Source organism: Podarcis filfolensis (assembly GCF_964270895.1).
Source record: "Podarcis filfolensis genome assembly, chromosome: 8".
Lineage (NCBI taxonomy): Eukaryota > Metazoa > Chordata > Lepidosauria > Squamata > Lacertidae > Podarcis > Podarcis filfolensis.
The window spans coordinates 54,670,776-54,695,161 of NC_139611.1; the positions used below are offsets into that span (position 1 = coordinate 54,670,776).

Consider the following 24,386-nt stretch of genomic DNA (forward strand, 5'->3'; position numbering starts at 1 on the left):
GACAATTGTTAAACAAAACACCAACTAAAAAGGCATCAATTTGGATAAACAACCAGAAAGAGCTTGGACCAGGGGGAGGGGGGATTTTTAACACTCACCTTTTAAAAGCCCGAGAGAATAAATGAAAAATTTACCCGTTGCCTAAAATCAAGTAGAACTGAGGCCTATTGAGTCCTCTCTAACACTATTGATGCTATTGAGAAAATCTCCATTCAACCACAAAGCTCACTCTCTGATCTCGGGCCAGTCACTATCTGTAAGCCTAACCTACCTCACAGGGGTGCTGTGAGGATAAAATGGAGCTGGGGGGAGGGAAGAGAGGGGGAAACTATTATCACTTTGGAGTTCCTTCAAAGAAAGACAGGGTATAAATAAAAAAGCAGGATACTGCCCCAAAGCACAAACCCAGCAGATGTTCTTGGATTGTGTGAAAGTTCAAATAGGAGGCAGTCCAGCAACTGTGCTGGTCCCTGATCATTTTAAGGCTTTAAAAGGTAGAAATAAAAAATACTTTTGAACAACAGGAAGCAGAGATAGACAAAGGGGTACCGGAGCAGCACAGCCCGACATCCAACGCCAGCAGGGCTGCAGAATTCTGTGCCAGTTGTGGCCCTGGAAGCCATTTTATTTCCTTCAATGGTGCTACCAGATTACAGATAAAAAGTTTTGCCTCCAGTTTCACTTGTAAAGAAAATAAGTTCCCCAAAGTTGTGAGACTATTACATTTCTCTCTGTTGGTCTGACTAGGACCAGTCCACTGCCCCACCCACATGAAAGGGGTTGATGGGTCAAATGCAAGGCAGGCTTGCACCTGCAGGATTGTACAATGCATCCAGAGTTCGCAGTGCTGCCTCCTTATCTCTTCCCCAACTGTTTCCTCTATTTATTGGTTATGTTCTCTACAAGAACGTGGACTTTAGACAGACACACACACACGCACAGACAGAAGCCAGTTCCCAATGCTGATCAAACGTCCACCTGAGTTCCAGGTGGTCTCAAAGTGAATCCCCATAGGGGATTATGGGGAGAAAAAGCATCAAATGATGCACCAGGTCCTGCTCCTCATGTTGAAGACAGGTTACAGCTTTCCACATGCATTTTGCTAGCACGTAGGATCAAGGCTGTGAGAACGGGTTTGGACTCTGTCCAAGCAGCCAGTCTTTGCTTTGATAAAAGGAGTCGCTTTAAGGTTCCCTGCCAATGGATGAAGAACGACACACCCGACAATAAAGTTTTAACACTTTATTCAAAGGAACAAAGGGATGCCGACTTTCCTCACATGCACGCTGCTGTTCCTCCAATGTTCGTGCAGAGCATGACAGAGGACTTGCTTTTTTAAAAAAATCCTGGTGAAAGGGTTTATGAAAAAACGAGAGCGGAGATCCCACAGGGAGAAGAGGAAGTGTCTTCAGAAAGTGGGTCAATGGGCCTAATGCAGACACAATGCATGAGTGCCTTGTGTCCTTGGGAAGAAAAGCCCTCCAGCTGCACGGAGGCGCTCTGTGAGTCTGCAGCCCTTGGGAGACCCATGGAGCTGATGCCCCAGGGAAGTGGTGCCCAGGCAGCGGTCATGAGCAGGCTACTGCCACAGCATGAAGTTTGCTTTGCCCCTCCTAACCACCAGGAGCAGGGAGATCTGGAAAACCTCCACTGCAGCAGCTGACAAGCGCCCAGCAGAACCACTCTGGTGTTTCCTGCACACAGCAGCTCTTTGGCAGGCAAATCACCTGCCACAGCGACCTCCATTCACCTATTCACTAGTGTGGTGAAAAAGAAAATCCATATAGGTCATAACTCTATGAGTTGCTGCCTTCTGAGGCTAGCCAGATCAGAGGCATGATTCAGACTGGGCTCTGCAGCAGTCTCAAGGTTTCATGTTGCTCAGGCGTATGTCCCGCTCATGCTCAAACTGCCGGTGGTCAACCCTCTCCAGAAACGCTTTCCTCTCCAAGTACCTGCAGAGAAGGAGGCAGAGGGTTAGCTCCAGAGACACCAAAACACAAGCCAGTCTGGCCTCCAGTTTGACACCAGGAAATAAACTATGGAAAGACCCTGTTGCTGCTGCCCTTGCAGGGGCTTCACTGCCTCAAGTGCCACCTCGCTTTTGCAGCCCCAGGGAGTCATTGTTGCACAAGGTTCCCCTGGCAGATGGTGGGCACTGGTGCTCCCATGTCGCCAGTAAGTTCTTGCAGCCCGTTCTATGTGCAACATGTCTTGGGCAACAACTTTGCATATGGATTTAAGAGAGTGGGAAAGATTAAGAATCAGGCAGAGCTAAAGTCCTTCACTTGACTTTCCTTCCCCAACAAAATAACCCAAATTGTCCAACTAATTGCAAGCTATAAATAATTTCCAATAATGACATTGGAGACAAGCATGAATGAAATCAAGTGCATTTTTGTGGAACCTTCAGTTGTCCCTCATCAACCCCTTGCCATAACTCAGTGGGGCAGCACAAGGCCACCTATCTCTCCTCCCGCAAACACCCCAGGGCTCTCACATGGCCTGTCCTACATACTGCCAGGCACACAGATCAAAACCAAAGGGGCATTTCCTGTGGGGCTTGCCCTACATAACACCATAATGAGAAGCAGCTGAAGAATCTCTCTCTCTCTCTCTCTCTCTCTCTCTCTCTCTCTCTCTCTCTCTCTCTCTCTCTGTGTGTGTGTGTGTGTGTGTGTGTGTAGATCCTCCTCATCTCTTGCAAAACCAGGCCAGGCCAGAACAAGAGTGTTCTGGTTTCACAAACTTGGAGCTCACTGCAGTTACACTGGTGGTGAATGGAGATGAGATGTGTGTGGAGTACACCGGGGTGCCCCAAGTTTTATTGGGATCTATTATTGGTACATTCCTGGGCGATCTGCATTAGATCAGCAAGGGTTTCTAATTCCCAATTTAACTACATATCGGTCTCTCTGTTCCAGTCCTATAAAATATAACTATTTGCTGATGCTGTCCTGGTCTTTGCGTTGTTCCACTGGCCAGTTTCCAGGCTCTGCCTGGTGGACCTTGGACTTCTAGCAAAAACACACAGTCGATACAAGCTTAAAAACTGCCCACCCCTGATGTCACAGGGGCAGGCAGTGCCAGACCAAAGGGACAGCTGGGAATCTGCTCCCTGCTTGAAGTGTTTATCTGAGGCCTCAAGGTTTGTGGAAAGAACCACAAATGTCAAAACCCTGGAAAAGATATACTGCTGCTGCTATGCCTGCTGGAGGATGCTGGCCTCTTACCCATCTTTCCCTCGGTTGTGGATGGCCAGCTCCTCCCCGATGCCCTCCTCTTCTTTGAAGGTCTCCCAGTCTAGCTTGGATTTCTCCAGGGTGCTGAGCTTCTGCTTTTTGGTGCCTATCTTCCCCAGGAGGCTGTTCATGCCACTCGGCCGCTTCACTCTGGTAGAGACAAGAAGGCAGGTTACAAGGGAGGTTCAAGGAAATCCCAGCAAAACAAGGAGGATGAGCCCAGGTGGGGGATGCAGAGCTCCTCCAGAGTCCAGCAACCTGGCAGCTCTTCCCCTTGCAGGTGAAAATTCCTACAGGTGGGCCCAAGCCGTCATTGTCTGCAGCAGCTCAGCAGTTTAGGGAATGAGCTGTGCTTCAACTCTCTTTTCTGCCACCAATGCACACACTACCAGTCTTCACAACCTGGTGTCCTCCAGATGTTTTGAACCACACCTCCCATCAGAGCTGCTGGCAGGGGCTGATGGGAGTCATAGCCTAAGACATGAAGAGAGAATCAGGCTGGTGACTTCCCAATATGGGGATATAATACTTGTCTACTTAAAGGGCTGTTGTTAAGGATTATGGGAGAATATATGCAAAACCATCTGAACATGCTAAAGTACACTATAAAGTCTTAAGTATTATGGTCACTACTTCTAAGTCCCTTGAAGAGGAAGATGGCTGAAGGCATAGGCATAGCATCTCTTAAGAACCTAACACTTGATGAATGCATCCAGACAATTATATACTGGACTTGTTCAGGTCATGGAGCCTGGAGTCCTCCTCTCAGTTACAGCATTAGGAAACCCCAGTGAACGTCAGAGTACATGTCAGGTCACTGGAGTCTCTAGCCCTGTGCTACCTACAGCTCTGCCCAACCGCAGCTCCCCAGGGTCTTGTCTATTCAGGTTTCTAGGCCCCAAGTGTATGGAAATGTATGATAGGTGAGAGAACCCTTTATCCATGAGTTTGGGAAGGCTTTCTCCTGGCCCTCCTAGGTTGCTACTCTGGTGTCTTATATTGATTGTTTGTGGATTTTTTTTACAACATTTTACTATACTCTGCTGTATAGTCTGTTATTTTCAATATGCTGCTCATAGCTTTGGGGACCTTTGAGCCAAAACAGCACATAAATAAAATGTAGCCACAACAACCACCCCACAAACAAGGCTCCCATTTGCCTCCTTTTACAAATGGAGCACAGAGAGAAGAATAATCCATAGCACAAAGAGGCTTCACCATCCAAAAGTCCATCTAGCTCTTGAACCAAAGTGCCTCCTATGGTCCATTCTGATAAAACTATTGCCACATATATGCACTTATGATAACAATGTCAAAAGTCTGCCTGCAGCTAACAAAACTTTTTACTTTTTCCTCTCCCAACTTTCCACAAGGAAGTGAGTCACGAGGTTATTAAGTGCCCACAGGTGGACAGTCAGCTTGCCTTGCCAACACACAACTTTGGAGTGCTGTGGGAAGGCTTTACAAAAAATGCAGAATGTCTGAACACTGATTATTGGGCCTCCCTTTCCTTTGCTCCGAGCACCACCAAAGCAGAATCCTCCACTGCTTCTCAAATGTCACTGGAGTTTCTGAAGCCAGTTCTTTGGACAGCAGAAGTCTCCTAATGAATGAGGCCCAGTCCTGGAAAAGAGTCTAAATCACAGCCATCTGCCCAGTGGGAAATTCTAGCCCTTAAGTAACGAAACAGCATGGCCCTCCAACTCCCAGGGTGTGCAGGAAACGCCACGCAGCCTTAATGGGGCCTCTGCAGATCCGTCACTGCAGACGTGGAAACGGCATTGCAAACTCCCATGAACCCCGTCAGCAGAGTCTCTAGCTTGCAGTTTATTTGCATTCCTGGGATAACTTCCTTTCTGCCAATCAGGGGCCATTCTGAGAAGTCAGAGCGGAAACGACTTGCATTCTAAGGCCGAGGGGAAAGAACCATGGACGGGTAAGGCCAGCATTCAGGATATTTTACTGGAAAACAATGAGTCAGAGGAAAACATTTTCCAACCCTTTTGTTTTCAAGATTCTGTCCAAATTCAGGGCCTCAAGGTGTACAACAACACACTCTCACTCTTTCTGCACTCCTTGCTGCCTGTGTAGCTAGTGCAAAATTTGAAACACAATCCAGGCTCATGCCTCTGTTCAGTTCAACAGCCAGGCTAAATGCTTGCTTGTAACAAGGGTGGCTAACCTGTGGCCTTTCAGGTGTGGGCAGAGTCAGCCCTAGTCAGATGGCAGGGATGATGATGGGAGAAGGAGTCCAGAAATATATGAAAGGCCATAGGTTAGCCACCCCTAGTTTGTAACGTTTTTAATTTCACCACTTCTCCCAGCTCCTCAGATCAGCACCCCTGGCTCTCCCCATTTTCTTTATTATCCTCCGCACAATCCTGCGTGATTAGGTGTGCTGAGAAAAGGTATGAGAAGCCCGAGGACAGCCAGTCTCCCAGAAAGAGGTCTCTGGCACTTGCGAGATGGGAAACGTGCCCTGCCTGGAAAACAAGCCCAATGAGTGACCTGCCCAAGGTAACACGAGAAGCCCTTTCTCATGAGCAGCCCAGCGACTATCATCAGGATCTCATTCTCATCCTCTGCCAAACAGCTGCCGTTTAAGACCATGGCTAGTCATTGGACTTTCACAGCTGAGATAATAAGTTTAGAACTCAACATCTGAAGGGCCTGGTTGCTGAAAGAGGACACTTTTCTGGTCTAGCATACAGCACAGGGCTCCAGCTTTTACTGAGACTGGCTGGTTCCCGAATCCAAGTCCCTTGTCATCTCCCTGCACACCCCCCAAAAAAGTTCTCAACCAAGCCAGCGTTGTTCTTTTCAAAGTGCACCGCTGTGCTTCAGGGCAAAACGCCTGCCGTTACAGGAGCCATATTTTGTTCCAAGGCACATTTTTCAGAGCCGCTCCAAGCTCCCCTTTTGGCTGGTGCCTGCAGAATTGGTGCTCTGCAGCTGTGCTCCCTCCCAGCCTCCACAAAGCACAGAGCAGCTAAATGAAGGACAGATGCTCCCTGCCTGGCCCCCCCCCCTCCAGGCCTGGCCCAATCAGCTGCCTCCTAACGGCTACGCCTTGCCTGGGTCTGGCGTGGAATCGACACGCAGCATCACAGCAGAAGGGTCTAAATCCCTGGGATTGCAGGGAGAGTGGGGGAGTGTTAATCCAGAGAAAGAGCACTGCTTCCACCAAAAACAGCAGAAAGAAGCATCCATGTCTCAAACCACAGGAAATGGCTTCCACAGCTGGCCACTGGCCTGCGCAGCCAAAATAAGATTTGCTCAGGAACAGGGGTGTGCTTCCAGTCATATCCCTTCCAAAGAAGGGCAGCAAATGGGACCAAGCAGCGCCACGCACACAGGAGCAAAGTGCTGGCCCAGAGGTCTAGCTTTCAGGCTTTTGGTTGAGACTCCAGGTTTCCACTCCATTTAATGGCATTTCTAGCTGCTAGCAGACAGTGTTTTGAAAGGGCTGCAGTCTTCTCAGCAAGAGGCCTCCTCTTGACGTGAGCTCTCAGGGTGATGCAGCAGGCTAATGGGAACTAAAACACAGCACACAGAGAGCAAAGAAGAAGGTGATTTGTCTGGAAAGCAGCCTACTCAAACTGGCTGTAGGACCTTTGGAGCAGCTGGCCTCTGAAAAGCTGTTAGAGCTCTTGGAGGGACATGCAGAGGAATGAGGCCCCTTCTAGCCTGACAAAGAGTTTTCTAATTGCTATTAAATCTGTAGACGAAATGACATCACCTGGACAGTAACTGATTTCATGGCTCAGAGTGGTTCTGCGCCCCCTGGTGGCTGTGATCCATTAAAAAAAAATCTACCCACACCAAAAACCTGAAGCTTCCCGTTCCATGGGTGCTGAAGAGGACTCTCTTGCAAACGAACAGGGACCACACTTTGATCTCACCACATGCCTTAGTACCAGAAGATAATATTTCAAATGGCTCTAAAATTAAGTCTACAAACATGAAGATATTCCTGTGACAGAAGGTCTTGGGGCAGTCACCCCCAGGGATGGAAGCTGCAGCCCAGCAAAATTGCTGGGCCACAGATTCTGCACCTCTTTTCTACTGCCCCCTGCCACCAGGAAAGAAAGCAGCAGAATTAACACAGGCATTGAAAGTGGATGTTGACAGCAGGAAATGCGGCCATCTTTTCATGGAGCCAGACGCAGCCCAGCCCCTGAAGGATACAATCCCAGCCCAGGCTGTTTCCTGGAGAGCTTTCTGCTCTGAGACAGACGGCAGCATCAGCATATATACAGGGGAAAACAAGAGGCTCCTCCAGCTACAGCAGAAGGCTACGATTACCCCCTGACCTCTTTAGTTGATCCAATATAACTCTTGGAGTGGTTCCTGAATTCTCAGCACAAAGCAGGGTGAAGACCAAGAGAGATACATAAACCAAAGCTTCAAGGGAGCTCCTGGAAGCAAAGATGCATGTCTTTACCTCTCAAATGCTAGAAAGGAATGCATCTTGTAACAGGCCATTGATCTGATGCACTGATTCAACTTATGTAAGACTGACCCTTCAATCCAGTCCATGCTTAAGGAAAAGGGAGCTGCCCAACTTGCTTTAAAGTTGAATTTCACCTGCTGCTAATTCACAGCAACCTGGGAGGTGACAAGAGGCCACAGAGGTCACAAACTCAGGGCTGTCATTTTGGAAAACACCAAGATGAGAGTGAGAGACCAAGGCTGCTATTAACAGGAAGGAACTCTATAATAAGCCCAAACAGAAAGGCCAGCCTCTAACAATATTGCTACCGGAGCTATATTCTCATAGCCTCTGCTGTGATTAGCACACTGAATCTGGGTTACAAAAGCAGGGAAATCTAGACTGAAAATGGAACCTTTGTTCCCAAAGTGGAGTCACTGTGTGCTGGCTAATGCAGCTCGAATGGTGGGAACAATCAGACTGCCAGGATTACAGCATGGCGGGGAGAGGAGGCAGGTGGAACTTTCCCAACCCACAACCAAACTCCTTCATCTTAAAACCCAACATCTGAGAACATTTCATTTAACTATTAGCAAGGAATCCTTCACACTGTGTAGCAACAGGTCCACAGTGCAGGTAAAAGCAAAGGAATAGGTGCAAGACCTCTATCCTGTGCCTCTGCTTCTGGACTAGCAATGGAACTGAAGAGCTATCAGCTCCATCAAGCTGCCTGGAGTTATGTGCAGGCTTTAGCAGGGCAAGAATTCGGCGCCCAGATGCCTGCATCCATAAACCAAACATTACATGGCTTTCAGTTGTTATATAGGTATTGTTAATATTTGTGTTGCAAAAACCACCCTGGGATCTTAAGTGATGGAAGGGTGGTTTACAAATGGGGTAAATGCTCATTGATAAAGGAGTCCAGTGGCATGCAATTCTCAAATCTGCTCTTTACAGGTTGTTCTAAGTTAAGTTGATTGTTTGAAGTCAACTGGCCTTATTACAGCACAAGCTTAAGCTTCTCTACTCAGAAGTAGAGTTGTGCTTGGAAAACAGCCGAAGTCCAGTGATCCCAAAGGGTCTGCTCAGAGTAAAACTTATAACCTTAGGTGTCAAACACTGTCTTCAGTCTTGGGGCCAATGCATAACTTTATAACACTTATTTTGCAACTGTTTAATGGTTGAGAATGTTTATACTGAATGCCATATCATGGTATTAAATAAATTATTACATTTCTGCTTCAACCAGCAAATGACATTGCTTTAATGGCATGCCCACTTTATGGGGGGGGGGCATCCCATCTTGCCTATCATCCAGCCTGAAGGAGAGTTCTGCAGAATTCAAAAGTTTGTTCAACATTCTATCATTTAAAATATTTTTATATCATCCTTCATCCCTGCAGCTATCATGGTTGATATACAGAGGGCATGGCCAACTAATCATACCAAAACAAAATACAGCAACGCACACAAACCCAGAACAATGAGCGTGATTTTGAGTGATTTGGATTGGTTCTAATAAAATTGTCCTACTGTGGATTTTATAATCCCCACCACCACAATGGAATAATATGGCTATTTATGCTTTTTGTATGTCTGGTTCTACCATCACAACTTCTTGCCAAGTACTCTCACCCCATTTGTACGGTTACTGTTTATTAAGACCAGGAAGCACTTTCTGCAACGGCCTCAAATTGTCAAGCTTGCAACTTTAGCTTGAAAGACAGAATACAAGAGAGAAGGGCAGAAACAATACACTTCAGCTCAAGAGGGAAGTAGCCAGAATATTGTGTGCAGCCATAGAACCTCTTCAGGGGCCACTTGTCCTCTCAAGGAGAATGGCAGCAGACCTCAGGTTCCTTCATGGATGAGAGCTCACTGTGACTTGTCTGTGAAACCTCCTTCCTCCCTGGCAAGAATGCTCTAGTTCAGGGCTTCCCAAACTTGGGTCTCCAGCTGTTTTTAGACTCTCATCACCCCTAGCTAGCAGGACCAGTAGTCAGGGATGATGAGAATTGTAGTCCCAAAACAGCTACAGACCCAGCTTTGGGAAACCCTGCATAGATCATTCATTTACTTCCCCCGAGGGTGACTGGAGCAAGGAAAAGTCTCACAAGTAGAATCCAACAAGCAACTCATTGATGAGTACAGAGGTCCCAAGATCCTGCCGACACCAAAGATGCAAGCATTACAATCTCCCAGCAGAATTCTAATGTCCACAGAAGCTTTGGAACTGTAGGACCAGGCAGCCAGGGCTTACCCAGAAACAGTAGGCGAGGATGCTGGGACGACAGTCTTCTGCTCTTGCTGCTTCAGAAAGAACCGGGCTTCTTCAGACGTAGCATCAACTTCCTTTGTGACCCTGCCAGAAGGAGAGGGAAGAATACCAAAGCCATATGTTAAAGCTGGAACACGTGTGCAGAGCAGAAACTATAGAGGCAGCTGGTGGCCATAAAGTTGTGAGAGGCGGTGTGGTGTTGCACACAATGACTACAGAGACCTGGGTTCAAGTTCTTGGTATGCCATGAAGTTCAATGGGTGACTCTTCTCAGCAGCTCTGCTATGAAGATACACAGCCGTCTTAAAACATTTCTTCTCAGCTAAGCAACAGACAACCACCAAGCATCAGACTTCTAGAGGCATAGTGGAAAAGACCCTAGGAATGAAAGAATTATCCTGCTGAATAAGACAAAAGGCCTAGCACTTTCTTTTCAATAGTGGCAAGTCAGATGCCTCGAGGAGCTAATCTTTCCCACAAGGAGAGCACGATTGTGGTATCCACCCAGTTCATCCACAGCATCTGGTTACTGGCCAGTGAACATACCAACGTTAGCTGTCACAGCTAACAGACTAATTCATATACAGCTTTTTCATATTAATTCCAAAAGTTGTTCATAAATTTAATTCCTACCAAGAAAATGTCCAGGAAATAAATACAAGCCAAATAATCCATCCTCAGATATGCTATCTAACCCATTTTTATGCAGTCATTTTTTCCTTCATCCATGACAGTGTAGTTTCTTCAGTTCAAAATCTATTGCTTTGGCATCCTCAACAGACACCATCTTCAAAAAGTTTGGAGGAGAATCTACAATATCCCTAGAACGATGGTTTTTGTGGCGTTGCTGAAGTGATCATCTACTTAGGAAGTTCTGTTCAACATTTAACCGAAATCTACTTTCCTGTTATTTAAACCTGTTACTTCCTGGAGTATCCTCAGTGGACCTGGCGAACAATGATTCCCTTCCTTCCTAAACACATGAAGTGTCAACATACTCCCTCCCTGTGGCCTCTTCATTAGGGTAAACATGAATAGTTCCTTCAAGTTTCTTCCAAATATAATGTGCTTTCAAGGTATCTTATCTTCTTCGGAATATTCTTCAGTCTGTCAATATCTTTCTTGAATTACAGGCTCAGGTAATCTATGCATAATGCAAGTCTCATCAGTAACAATACTACTTGCCAAGCCCTGGAATAATGTGTCTTAAGAAAACTGAGATGCCATTTGCCCTTTAAACCATACCATCAGGCTACTGGTCCATACTGAACTGGCTATTTACTAAAGCCTCCCCCAAGTACTCCCCATCTAGCCAACCCCTCCACAGGTAACCAATGTGCAATAAGGATCCCAGCAAAACACTACAAGCAATACCAAGTCCTGGCTGCTCATTTATAAGGTCACTGACAATTAAATGGCATCTGTTTCCAGTTCCAATTTATTACATTTACTGTGTCTAAGGGAGTAATTGTTACAGCAAATATAAATTAAGATCGGTTGGGAGCTGTGTTTATTCTTTTTGGGACTGACGACAGAGGTCTTGGAGAATGGCCAAGGTTTGGATAAAAATCCAATCGGAACTCGTACGCTAAGAATTACAGGTTGCATTAGGTTTTTGATTGTTCATAAATGGAATATGTAGTAACTATAGGGTATATTTGCAGAGTTCTGGTTTGCAACAGGAGGAACACTCTTATTTATAAACTCCAACTTGGCAGCATCCCTGATAGGAGTCCAACCCGGAAAGATTTTTTCCCATGGAATCAGGACAGAACATATAAACTAGATAAAGACTAGTCAAAATGGACAATTACCAGTACATGCAGGTCCTGCTATTGGAACACATGTTATTCAAAATCTCAGTTAACCAATCACAAAGAATTATACCCTAATGGCTAGTTCAGATATCCAGACAGCGGGAGTTTGCTCACTTCCATACTTGTTTGTGTTTTGCTGGTCATGGGCAGCCATTTTGGGCAGAAAACACTGAGGGAGGGAGAGATCAGATTAATCAGTTTTTCCTTTGTTTGGCTTTTGCAGATTGGCAGCAGCCGCTTCAGAAACAAACCATGGGGGGAGGAAGGGCAAGAGAGAACAGATAAATCACACATTAGAAATGTTTCCATAGGAAGTAATGGAAATCATCAGCTTCTTAGGCAAATGCTCGCTTAAGGAACAATTTCCTATGAACCTATTGTGTTCAGAAAGCGGGACCTGTGTGTACCCTGTCATATGGTTATTTTATGTCTGTATGGTGCAGTGCCTCTGAATATCACATGCTAAGAAGAAACATCAGAGGAGACCTACTGCCTTTAAAACCAGCTTCTTCCGTTCCACAAGGCATTTGGCTAGCCACTGTGGGAAGCAGAATGCTGGACTGGATGAGCCCTTGGTTTGATCCAGAAAACTCTTCTGCTCACCTCCTTTCTCTAATGAGATACGAAAGTCTCTGGCATTTTCCAGGCAGGCTTAAGCAAAGGGTGAGGTACTTTGGAACCTCCATAATTTCTCATGTCAGAGCAGATATCTAGAATATTGGCTGTTGATTAGACTGTCTCATTGCTTTCAGATTTTCTTTCTGGTCATTAATTACAGTCGAGGGTCTGATAGATTAATTCCTAAGCAAAAGAACTGGTTCAATTACTGCACACTCTTTCAATTTACATCAGTGCAGGGGCTTATAACACATTTAGTGCTATCTGTGTCAGGATGAGAAATTATTGTTCGCTTTTGCTGAGAAGAGTTTTCTCTTTAGATCTTTCAGTGGTTAATGTGGGGAGGGGGTGTGTGTTTAGACCACTTTTATATCAATGCAGGAAAAAGTCCAGTCAAGCAATGGGAATTTTGAAGCATGAAACAGAAGCAAGGTTCTGTTGTTGTGCAGCAGCTCCTGTTGACAAGGCAGAGTTAATTTTTATCCAGTTCCTGGCCCTGGGTCAATGTTATATCACTAGGTAATTGTTGTGGGCCTGAATATATGAAGACTTGTCTCCTCATATATGAACCTGCCAACATACTCTAGTCCATGGGCAGGCAAACTAAGGCCCGGGGGCTGGATCCGGCCCAATCGCCTTCTAAATCCAGCTGGCGGATGGTCCGGGGATCAGTGTGTGTTTTTTTTATTTTCAAAATATAGTCAGGCCCCCCAAAAGGTCTGAGGGACAGTGCTGAAAAAGTTTCAGCCCCCTGCTGAAAAAGTTTGCTGACCCCTGCTCTAGTTGTTAGATGGTTTAGAAATACAACCCAGGGTCCCTTCTAACACACAATATCTGCATACAGGGGTCAAGAGCTTTTTGCCAGTGGTGTCCCTACTGTGAAATTCTCTGCCCCCTCAGCCTTTCATAACCCATTGGGAACAGCACTGTTCAGTCTTGTGTTTGGAGGACGTCTAGTGGTCCTGTCTTATCCACCGATTATGTTGCTGTTTTGATGCCATTTAAATTTTTTTTAGTTTTTCTGTTCTACTGAAACCTAAATCTTCAAGTGAATGATGCTAAGATGCTTTGGGGACCCTATAATGGGACAGAAAGTAAGGATATGCATATTTTAATAAAATACTGTTGATATTTTCAGACACTGTTGAGGCAAACAGTTAAATGCAATTGCTCAAAAAGGACCAGGGATATGGCTCATTGTGGCTAGAAAGGCAAGAGGCCAAACTCACCTCACCTCTTCACCTGCAAAGTCAAATACTTTGGTGATGGCAACTTTGCTCTTCTCAGATCCCTCTACCACCTCCTGAGGTTTGCATGAATTCTTCTCTTCAGCTGGCTAACCAAAACATTATGAGAAACCACATTTGTCAAACATCAGAGCCAGCCCAAATTCTCTTTCACGTTCATTAAAGTTCAGATGTTCTAGATTTGCAATGCCATGCCCAATACCAGCAGTAGCTTCTCTGCCATCAGCTTCCACTTCCATTCAAACTTCACTCCTATCTAATCTGGATTTTCGAATGACAATTCACTTCCCTGGTAATTCAAGCATGAAAACAAGTGTGATCTGGAACCCCAAGTTTTGCAACACAACTGTCAGGTGTGGAGAGTCCTCCTCTCCCTTCAGTAGCTTCACAGATAAGAATTAACAAGCAGTTGATAGATTTATAGTCCTTTTATTATAGCATCATGTTGTAAGCACAAATACACAGCTCTCCGCAAGGAGGGCAGTTGGCTAGTCTAATCCTCCTCCTGACTTCTGCAGCATTTTAGGTGCCAATGGAAAGTTCCTCCTTCCCTCTGACTCCTTTGCTCTCTGATACATTCAGACCTCCTAGTCTGTGGTGAGGGGGTCCCCCTCACACACTCTCAACTAGCTTCCCCCTCCCTTCTGGTTCTGTTGTCATTATCTCGTAACTGGGTAACTCCTCCCTAAACTGTTCAGCGGTCTCTCTCTCTCTCTCTCTCTCTGCTTAGGAACATGCTGTGGATGAGCGGGGGCGGGGGATTCTTCCCCCTCTCCATCGGAGAGAAGCTGGTCTGCCATAGAATGCATTCCCCAGTCCTTGTCTTCAGGCCATTCCTTGACATCAACAAATCTCATGCCTAGATGTTATGGGTTCAACTACTTCCTGCTTAAAGTAATGAAAAAGAACAACAGGCCTCTTCATCCCAAGATCTCAAACCTCAAATGAACTATCATTTGAAACTTTTAAAGACCTGATTAATATAATGCCATTTATGCAAGGGTACTCTGAAGACTTTTCTAAGTTGCAAATAATGGCACTCATGGCTCCATTTGTAAATTTCTTTCCAGGCAAAACTGGTATTGATCTACCTTAACTACCTTCCTCCATCTCTCTCTCTCTATTTCTTACAGTAATCTCTATACAGTGGTACCTTGGTTTAAGAACAGCCTGTTTACGAACTATTCGGTTTATGAACTCCGCAAAACCAGAAGTAGTGTCCCAGTTTGCGAACTTTACCTCGGTCTATGAACGGAATCTGAATGGTGGAAGGGCACCTGCTGTGGGAGGCCTCATTAGGGACAGCACGCCTCAGTTTAAGAACGGTTTCGGTTTAAGAATGGACATCCGGAATGGGTTAAGTTCATAAACCGAGATGCCACTGCAACATCATCAATCTGATCTACGTTCTTGGAACAGCAAACCAGGATAGTCAGAAAGAATCAACAACAAATACCCCTGATTGGACATTTGTGTGGAATCTCCCTTGCTCTGAATGTCTTTGATTAGTGATTGGTTGGAAACCCAAATATCTTGCAGACATTAATTATCAAAGACAATATACTACCCCTATTGTGCCCTCTCCAAACAGCAATGCCTGAATGACACATGCCCTCTCACCTTGTCTTTCTGTGTGCAGCCAGACGCCTGAACTGCAGGAGGTGCTTTTGGTTTCTGGCCCACATCACTGAGGAAACTGGCCCACAAAGCATCCTCTTTTTGTCTTTTATCACTTTCTTTCATGTGTGGATTGCTTTCTGCCGACTCGCCATCCTCACTGTCGCTTTCATCATCCTTTGATGCCTCTCCTCCACCTGGTTCTAAGAAGAGGCCACATCCTTTGTTCCTTTTCCTAGGAATGAATGTCACCAAACCATACTCACATTAGCAAATGATTTACATCCACTGCCTACATTATACTTTTGCGGTAGTGATCTTTCAAAAGCCCAGTAGTTGCAATGTGGAATCATGAGTTAAGACTGAAAGCTTGATAAATGACAGTATGTCAGTATCCCATGCACCACTGCAACCCCTACAATGAAAGAAAACAAGAATGGAGACACGAATGTGAAAAACTCAGTCAAGGTATAATTAGCCATTTTAATGGCTACTATCTCAGATAAAGAAGAAAACCTAGGCAGATATGAAAGAGAAAACTCGGGGAATTCTCAGCCAGCTCCTTGCTGAACCGGCTGAGAACTGTTGCTGAGCTGGCTGTGTTACTGATAGTTTCCCTCTTCCACTGTCATCACTCTCTAAGGAGCCACCTATTCTGAAGGCATGATTCTTGACCTGAGCTATTTCTTCATAAGCAGAACCAAGTATGTACATTCCTAGAGCCAGCCACAGGGTTCTTAATCGGCTCACTCACTTCCATTGACATCAAATGAAGCTGGTGCCTACCGACATGTGATCTCCTTGGAATTCTTCTTGCATTTTTCCCTGTGTGATGGCTTCTCCTCCTCCTCTTCCTTAACCAATTCATTTACATCATCTTCACTGTATTCTTCACCTGTTATCAACACAGCTTTAGTTATCAAAACTAATCATTTCAACAGATTTTGTGCCTGCAGCAATAGTTAGGCTGGGATTGCATGTTATATGGGGAAAGGGTCCTATGGGATTGCAGTTGGGCAGTATTCTGCACTACAGTGGTCTTTCTGGGCCACCCAACTCTTATCATTCAATATTCCACTCCTGCCCATGGTCTTGCATTCCTTTATGTCAACTTCAAAAAGAAACCATTCCTTATTATCTTAATGTAAAATCCTAGATATTCTTTTTCTAAATTAAAATTGGAGGTACACGGCACTCTTACACATCAAAAGGTTTATGTCTTACCCTTAGAGAAGCTACTGCCTGCATTTTTGTTGAGTGTGTTTGATTGGAATAAATCAAGTCCAGAGTAGGACTTCTAAGCCTTCAAATCAAACATGACCAAAATGATTGTGATATTATTATTTATATTTATTAGCTGTCTTTTCAGAAAAACTAAACTCAAAGCAACCTAACAAAAATGAACTTCAAAAACATTTTTGTTATTAGCCTTATAGTGCGATGTCACTTTAATACTGTTACTAAAATAAAGGTAACATTTTTTTTAAATGGTGAAAGCTCCCTGCAAGGAGAAAAACAGCACATCAGCAAGAAACACTTCTGTGGTCCTAGCTTTCTACTTACAAAGGGTTTTTCTCACTGGAAAACCAGTGTGGTGGTTAGTGTTGGACTAGCGAAAGCACATCAGAATGCAAGTCGATAAATAGGTATCGCTCCAGCGGGAAGGTAAACGGTGTTTCCGTGTGCTGCTCTGGTTCGCCAGAAGCGGCTTAGTCATGCTGGCCACATGACCCGGAAGCTGTACACCGGCTCCCTTGGCCAGTAAAGAGAGATGAGCGCCGCAACCCCAGAGTCGGTCACGACTGGACCTAATGGTCAGGGGTCCCTTTACCTTTTAGGACCTGATAGATCAGGATTCAAATCCTCACTTAACCATGAGGCTCACAAGTGGCGACCTTGTGTCAGTCAATGCCTCTCAGGCTAAACTACTTCGCAGGGTTGTTGTGGGGATTAAATGAGGAGGGAGAAAATATCACCACCCAGAGCTCCTTGGAGAAAAAGGTGGGATATAAAGGCAATAAAATAATAACAACAAATAAAAATAAAATAAAAACGACAACAATAAGAGAGCACTGAAACGCTGATTTCTCTCCTCCATTTGTAGCCTGAAGTGGTACAGCCCATTCCACCCCCTTCAAACTCCGTCCACCTCATTCAACAGCTCAACTTGCTGAGCCGGGGCTGCTGTCACGTGATGAACACAACGTGTAGCCCGGATGTAAGAGGCGTTCTGCGCGTAGGAACCCCAGTCCGAAGCCCTCCCAGGCGTTCTCTTTTTGGGGGGAGGGACCGAGCACCCGGACCCGGTCCTCTCCTGAGCGCGGGGACCGGGCCACCCACCTGAGGGTAGGTAATCTTCATCCTCCTCCGACGAATATTCCTCCGAGTCCGACATGGCTCTTCGGCGAAGCTCAAGCGCTCCCTCAGTAAAGGGCAGGAAGTACTTCTGCCACCATAGAGCACATCCGGTTTCCTGAGCAAGAGTGCCTCACTATATGAACGCTAGAGATAAAGAAGGCTAGAGTGACACAACGCTTAGATTTTATTTTTTTAATCGCGGCTTGTGAAAAAGTTGAGGCTCCCTAAAAGGCTGTGAGTGAAGTGCGATCGTACTGTTGCCAGTGGGTGACGATGACAGGGCCCTTCCCTCGGCCTTGCTGCGCTATTAAATCCCATGGAGAAGAAGAAAAGGACGCAGCGAGTGGTCATGGCTCTATACTTACTTTTAATAAACTCAGTAATCCACGACGGGAGTTGCAGTCTGAGGGTACAACGGGCTTCTCCCACTGAGGCAGCTTCTACTCCTATTTCCTTTTTTCATTTATGACTTATATTCACCCCACTGCCCCTCCTTCTCTTTACCCTAACGAGATATGCTAGGCCCGGGACGAAGCGGCCTAGGCTGCCTGAATGTGGAGTCGAGCTCAGGCGTCGACAATTCAATAAATTTATTCATTTATTATTATTGAAACCTGGACCCTATATTCATTTTTAACTTATTAAAATAGTTGTATGCCGCTGTGTCGTAAAAAATACGTTCAAAGCGGTTTACAGTACAGTACATCAATAAAAGGGCGGCTTCCGTTTCGTGCACCGGAAGTTCTTGCCTGGGGCCGCTCTGGCATTGCCTCTCTGTGGCACTGGCGGAGCGGATGTTGATGTCGGAGGAGGCATGGAGGGAGGCGGCGGTGGCGGCGACGACTCGGTCCCTCCCGCCCCGGGGGGCCTCCTGCACCAGATCCTGAGCCTCCACCTGGTGCCTCGCTCGGGAAACGTCACCCGAGCCGCGTGCGCCGAATCCCTCTGCGAGTTCACAGGTAGGTTCCGGGGCTCACGCCACGCCTGCCTTCCAAGGCCCCGCCAGGGGGTTGGGCGCCCTCTGCACATACCCGGGTCGCCTCCTTCCCCCGTCCCACTTGGAGGGGTAGGACAAGGTCACTGTGGGTGCCACTGAAGGAAAGGGGCGCGCCTGTCCCTGGAGTCTCCAGGTGGGGGTGGGCAAGACCTGGGAAAGCTGCTGCTGCTCTCACCACTCAAAGTGTGTGGAGACCACCCTGGAAATTCCCCCATCAGCCCCAGCCAGGAAGTCACAGCCCAAAGCCAAAGAGGGAGGCCATCCCTTTGGCGAAGGCTGACCAAGGGTAGGCAACAGGTAGTTTGGATTCCACAGATAGATTAATCAAGGGTTTCTGACTCCAGGCCTGCCCCCAAGATACTTTAATGCATGAGACAAAGCAGCTAATCTATCTTTCTTACTTAAAAAGACTTATACCCTACTTTTTCCTTCCTTAAAAAGGTAAAGGGACCCCCTGACCATTAGGTCCAGTCGTGACCGACTCTGGGCTTGCGGCGCTCATCTCGCTTTATTGGTCGAGGGAGCCGGCGTACAGCTTCCGGGTCATGTGGCCAGCATGACTAAGCTGCTTCTGGCAAACCAGAGCAGCGCACGGAAACGCCGTTTACCTTCCTGCCGCAGCAGTACCTATTTATCTACTCGCCCTTTGACGTGCTTTCGAACTGCTAGGTTGGCAGGAGCAGGTACCGAGCAACGGGAGCTCACCCTGTTGCAGGGATTCAAACCGCCGACCTTCTGATCGGCAAGTCCTAGGCTCAGTGGTTTAACCCACAGCGCCACCTGCGTCCCTTTTTCTTCCTTAGAGTTGCATAAAACAGCTAATAATTAAAAAGCAACAATGGTCCAACTGCTGAAGCTCAAACCGTAATAAAACTAAAGGCAGTATCAAAAAAGAACAGCACATAATCATTACTTTGAGCTGTTGCATTGGGGTCCTGCTTCTGGGCTTCCCACACTGCACCTGGTTGACCACCGTGAGAAAAGGATGCTGGACCAGATGGGCCCTTTGGCCTGATCCAAGTGGCTGCTTTTCTGCTCTTACTACCCTCTTCTCTCCTATCTCATGGCAGAGATGTGGTATGGCGTCTTCCTGTGGGCAATGGTGTCGTCTCTCTTTTTCCACATCCCCGCAGCACTCCTGGCCCTCTTCACTCTCCGGCGGCACAGATACGGCAGGTTCATGTCGGTGAGCATCCTGCTGATGGGCTTCGTGGGGCCATTAGCAGCTGGGATTTTATCAAGTAGGTTGGCTGTTTGAAACATTCTTTTGCCCCAGCTGCATCCCAGCAGCCTAGCAATCTCCTTGTTTCTGTGTCCAATGACAGGACATATTGGGAACAAATCTGGGATTCCCAATCTCAGACTCATAAAATCTCGCTAGGAGAGGGAGAGTTTACATTATAGCACTCTCTCTGTGTGTCTTTCTCCCCCATCCCCCCACATAACATGACCAATTAGGCACGGGAGAGTTTGGAATAATCCTGGGAGTTTTCGCAGAAACACACCCAAGACCTCAACAGCCACATTTTGTGAGGTTTGTTAAAAATAAAAAAGAAAGGAGGAGGATAAATGGAAGAGGCAGAATGTTGCTATAGTCAAAGAACAAAAAGAGCCCTTTCATTCAAGCCTATCCTATCAAATCTACTTACAAGTGGGTTTCTCGTGTCCTCACATGTGTAGGTGGTCAGATGAGCAATGTTGAGCGAGCCTGGGCTGTTTAAAAGTGTTTCTGACCCAGGTGGGTCCTGACTGGCTGGACAGTGCCACCTGTCAATCACATCTGTCATGGAGACGTTTTGACACCTTTTGAAAGTTGAGAGGCCATTTGGGGATTGCCATTCTTCTCTTTGCTACCCATCTTTCCAGCCTGTGACAGCCAGAAGTATGGCTGTCAGTGAGGGTGTATGTATGCGACTCCAAGATGCTTGATGTTAACAACAGCAGAAGCTATCCCTATTGTGCCCTGCTTTCGGACGAGCCTTTGGTATTCATACTAGTGGTGTTGTGGTTTCTACTAAGGCTAGGAAGCCTTAGGTATGGATCCCCCACTCAGGGTTGAAGCTCCATGGATGACATTGTGAGGACAAAGGGGGAGGGGGAGGAAATCGTATATGCTGTTCTGAGCTCCCTGGAGGAGGAGCAGAGTTTAAAATGTGAAAACAACTGCTCACCCAGCAGGCTGATCTTGTGTTTTTTAACTATTGGCTTAGCAGCATTCCTAAAACCAGGTTCTGTGCAGATGCTGTTGCACTACAACTCCCATGAGTCCCAGATCATGCTGGCTGGGGTTGAAGAGAGTGGCAATACAACACATATGGAGATCACCAGGTTGAAGAAGAAGGAAAGTGAATGACAGTTCCTTCATTTCTTTTGCTGTGTGTTATCAAGTGAGAAGAAAGGGATGATGGGACATGAGCAACTAACCTATGATTCTCCTTTTCCCCGTTCTTGAACAGGTGCTGCGATTGCCGGTGTTTACAAAGCTGCTGGAAAGGACATGATCCCCTTTGTGGCCATGACTTTTGGAGTGGGGCAGACCTTCGGTGTGGTGATGATTTCTTTCTTACGGATTTTAGCCACCCTTTAGCATCCCGCATCAGATGCCATTGCAAACAGAGCAGCACCATGCAGGATTCTGGGGGTGAAGAGGTCAAAGAGCATGTCCATGGGGAAGTTCTTCTATGCAAGCCCCACTGAAATGGATGGAGGCCACAGAAGAGCTTTGCCATGTTCTGACACAGGCCCCATTCATTTCACTGGGGAGACCTTCAGTGGATCTGTGCAATTTTTCTCCAGTAATTATCTCTGGCAGCCTGGAGCAGCCCCATCTCATCCTTGGCCAGCTGGCTGAAGATCCTGGAGGAAACCATCCTTCTACAAACACATCTTATAGTCTCCAGATGACATTCTGGCACAACCCTGGCTGCTTTCTAACTGAAAATGAGACATTGGTGCAGAATATTTTGATCAAGTCTCTTTTTGTCAAACAATACAAGGAATGTGTGAGTGAATGGGGGATGGATAGAAGGTTTAAAACTCTGTGGCCCTCCAGATGTTGTTAGACTGCAACTCCAGATATTGTTGGAGTTCAGGTTCCCTACCCTTTGTCTGAATATTTCTGGAGCACTGCCATGTAGCCTGGAAATGTTTGCATCCGCCATTGAACAAGCTTTCAGCCAATTCTTTGTTTATATTTTGTAAACATTTTTGTAACCTTAAGTGCCAAGCTTTTCTGTTTTGGGGTAATTTTTTTTTTATTTTTATTCAGCAAACAAATGTGTGATGGTGAAGCTGTTTTACTGTAACCCGAAAGTATCCATCCTAGGATAGTACCGCTGGAGAAACTTCACCACTAAATCTGATTCCTGACAGGGAATGCACTTTAATGGACTTAAACCTTTTCTTATGGAAGAATGTGAATTTGAAACTGTAAGAGAGAGGGTGAGGGGCTTCTTCTGCAAAAAATCTTCTTGGATTCTGGTCATTGCTGTGTTTAGACTGCAGCGAAGGCTGAGACACAAGTGGTGGTGGGGAGAATGCTTTGTTGCTACCTCAAAATATGTGGCATGGATATGAAGTGCAGTTTTACCGAACCATGCAGGTTCTCGCTGTGTCCCTCGTTTGCGAAACAAATGGTAGTTGGATGAAATTCAGTAAATGCTACGATAATCAGTTCCTGAACGCTGGGTTGTTCCCTTGTTAATAATGTCCTCGTTGATTAGGTTGTGCTGATTCCATGTGAAACATTTCTTAACACTTGTATTACGTGAGGAGTATTGTGATAATCTGTTGTCTTAAATTTTGTTATATAGGCCTGGATTTTTAGAAGTATGTATATAGGAACAGTAATTGTCCTGCAGACAGCTCCCTGCTGTGGGGACTTGGATCTTTCTTTTTGGAACCCTACAAGTGCCTGGGCAATTTGCCTCTCCTCCAGGGTCCAGTCTTACTACTGTTGCCAGCCCATTGTTACTCCTCAAGTGCCATCCTCTGCAGAGTCGTGACCTGTTATCTGCAAATTCAGAAATGCTTCCTCCAGAGATTTGGGGGTGGCGGAGATTCTACGTGTTTACTGGTCCGTCTTTGGAAGATAGATCTTTGCATTCTCACTCTTGAGGCCATTGCAGCATCAATTCGTATTTGGGGTGGGGAGGAGATGTACAGCCCTCTCCTGAGACTGTACAGTGTCAAAATACAAGCAGGGAATTGCTTGTTTAAAAATGCCTCCCTTGTCAATAACTAGACAGCTCTTACAGGGAGACGGTTGTGGGATGCTTTGAAACAAACTTCCCCTACATCCTTTAGGAGATGATGTTTCCCTGAATGTTTAAATTGGCTCTGATCAGTTAGGCTTTTAAAAATATATAATCCAAGTTTTTGGTGAAATGCATCTTTTTGTCCAGTACCTCTCCCGTTCCCCATGTCACCCTTCCATTGTAGAACTCGGGTCATGTGATTGGCTTTGCCAAGCAATGACAGACCTTCACTTCTTCAATTGCAGAGGCTGACCGGGGGAGGGGGGTTGTGGCAGGTAGGTAGGGAATGGCTGTCTTTTTTGTAGGTAACAAATCAGGATTAGCCAGTCAGATTCTCTGACCACATTGTAGAATTTCCAACCACTTGATTGGGGCTTCCCCATGCCTTAAGGCTGGTTGAGCACTTTAGATCTATAATTTGTCACTTTAACTTTCCCCTGATCTGAAAAACGTTGGTATCATATTCTGATCTTTTTTCCTCTTAACTTTCGTCTCTTCAGTTTAATATGTTTAATATGTTAACTTCCTGTTTTTTGGGGTAGGGGAAGGGTCTACCAAACGCTTAGCAAATGTGAAACCTGTTGAATTCCAGTGGAGCCTAAAAGCGGATCTCTTGTGAATGCATCAATGCTGTTTACTGTTCTCATGAACCCCACCGTGTGTCGGGACTGTGGCCGACGGAACCCCCTTTTCTTCAGCAAGCTCTTTCCAAGGCCTGCAACCGTGAGCCCAACTTTGTGCGGGAGATGGAGAGGCTGCGTCAAAGCTCTTTCCCCCCCCTGAACTGTTCCACTAACTGCTGCGGCAAACGTGAACAAAGCTTTATAAGGCAGGGAGAACAGGACTGTGAATATCAGTTTTTATTTTTCTACCAACACTTCTGATTTTCACATTTGGTATTTTAGCTAATAAAATCCCAATTGATCCTTGTGTCTTTTGTGACTGGCAAACCTGTTTATAGTCGTTCTCAGCGGGCATCTGGGAAGTTGCTGATTCAGCAGAGGCTAATACTTCTTTTACAGGGTTCTGCATCTCTTGGCTAGGACTTCCAAAGATGAAGCAGCCAGTTCCTATGAAGATTTGTGCTGTCTGTGCCTCAATATTCTGTAGTGGTTCCCATTGAAAGAAGACTCCCACTAGTTTCTGGGCATAGCAAGCAATTGCAAGTATTCTAATTGCAAGGGACTGGAATCATAGGAACTTAGGAAACTGTATTTATAGTGTTCCTGGCCATTAAGCCATCTAGCTCAGTATCACACTCAGTGACAATGGCTCCCCATGATTTCAGATGGGAGGGACTGAACCTGGGACTTTTGAGCTATAGCCCACAGCCACCCCTTTTTCCTATCCCTCTTGCCCTCTCTTGCCTATTGTCATGGATTGGCTGGATGCAGAGGAGTGGTGGGAGGCAACAGGCAGGGAGTCCCCAGGGGAAGAAGGCTCAGAGCCCAGGGACTGGTGGTGGGAGAATGATGAGTGGGGTCAATGGGGGAAGGAGCAGACTGGGAGGAGGTGTGTTGGGAG

The 24,386-nt window shown here is 46.1% G+C and overlaps 2 protein-coding genes and 1 long non-coding RNA gene across 4 annotated transcripts in view; 2 read left to right on the forward strand and 1 right to left on the reverse strand.

The window, feature by feature from the left end:
• The window catches only part of LOC310767890, a 196,892-nt gene extending 173,100 nt beyond the window's left edge, over window positions 1–23,792 (forward strand). Inside the window, exon 2 of the long non-coding RNA XR_014551099.1 lies at window positions 21,659–23,792. This is a non-coding gene — a long non-coding RNA (uncharacterized lncRNA). The remainder of the gene's footprint in view (window positions 1–21,658) is intronic.
• On the reverse strand, window positions 1,228–18,494 carry CFDP1 (craniofacial development protein 1). Its single transcript, XM_083625346.1, has 8 exons — window positions 18,346–18,494; window positions 17,592–17,753; window positions 16,038–16,146; window positions 15,255–15,486; window positions 13,617–13,723; window positions 9,935–10,036; window positions 3,234–3,392; window positions 1,228–1,955 (listed from the first exon to the last, which is right to left on the reverse strand). Exons 2-8 carry the CDS (start codon window positions 17,644–17,646, stop codon window positions 1,865–1,867), a joined length of 855 nt encoding a protein of 284 aa, XP_083481472.1. The 5' UTR covers window positions 17,647–17,753; window positions 18,346–18,494; the 3' UTR covers window positions 1,228–1,864.
• TMEM170A (transmembrane protein 170A) lies at window positions 18,424–23,792 on the forward strand (the record flags this gene model as incomplete). Of its 2 annotated transcripts, none has more annotated exons than XM_083625402.1 (3): window positions 18,424–18,568; window positions 19,677–19,847; window positions 21,063–23,792. In XM_083625402.1, the coding sequence occupies 3 exons, from the start codon at window positions 18,424–18,426 to the stop codon at window positions 21,191–21,193; spliced, it is 447 nt and encodes a 148-aa protein (XP_083481528.1). In that variant the 3' UTR covers window positions 21,194–23,792. The 2 variants fall into 2 exon arrangements, with proteins under 2 accessions (XP_083481528.1, XP_083481529.1); XM_083625403.1 differs by having other exon boundaries at window positions 19,740–19,847.
• Window positions 23,793–24,386: the final 594 nt, after the last annotated feature.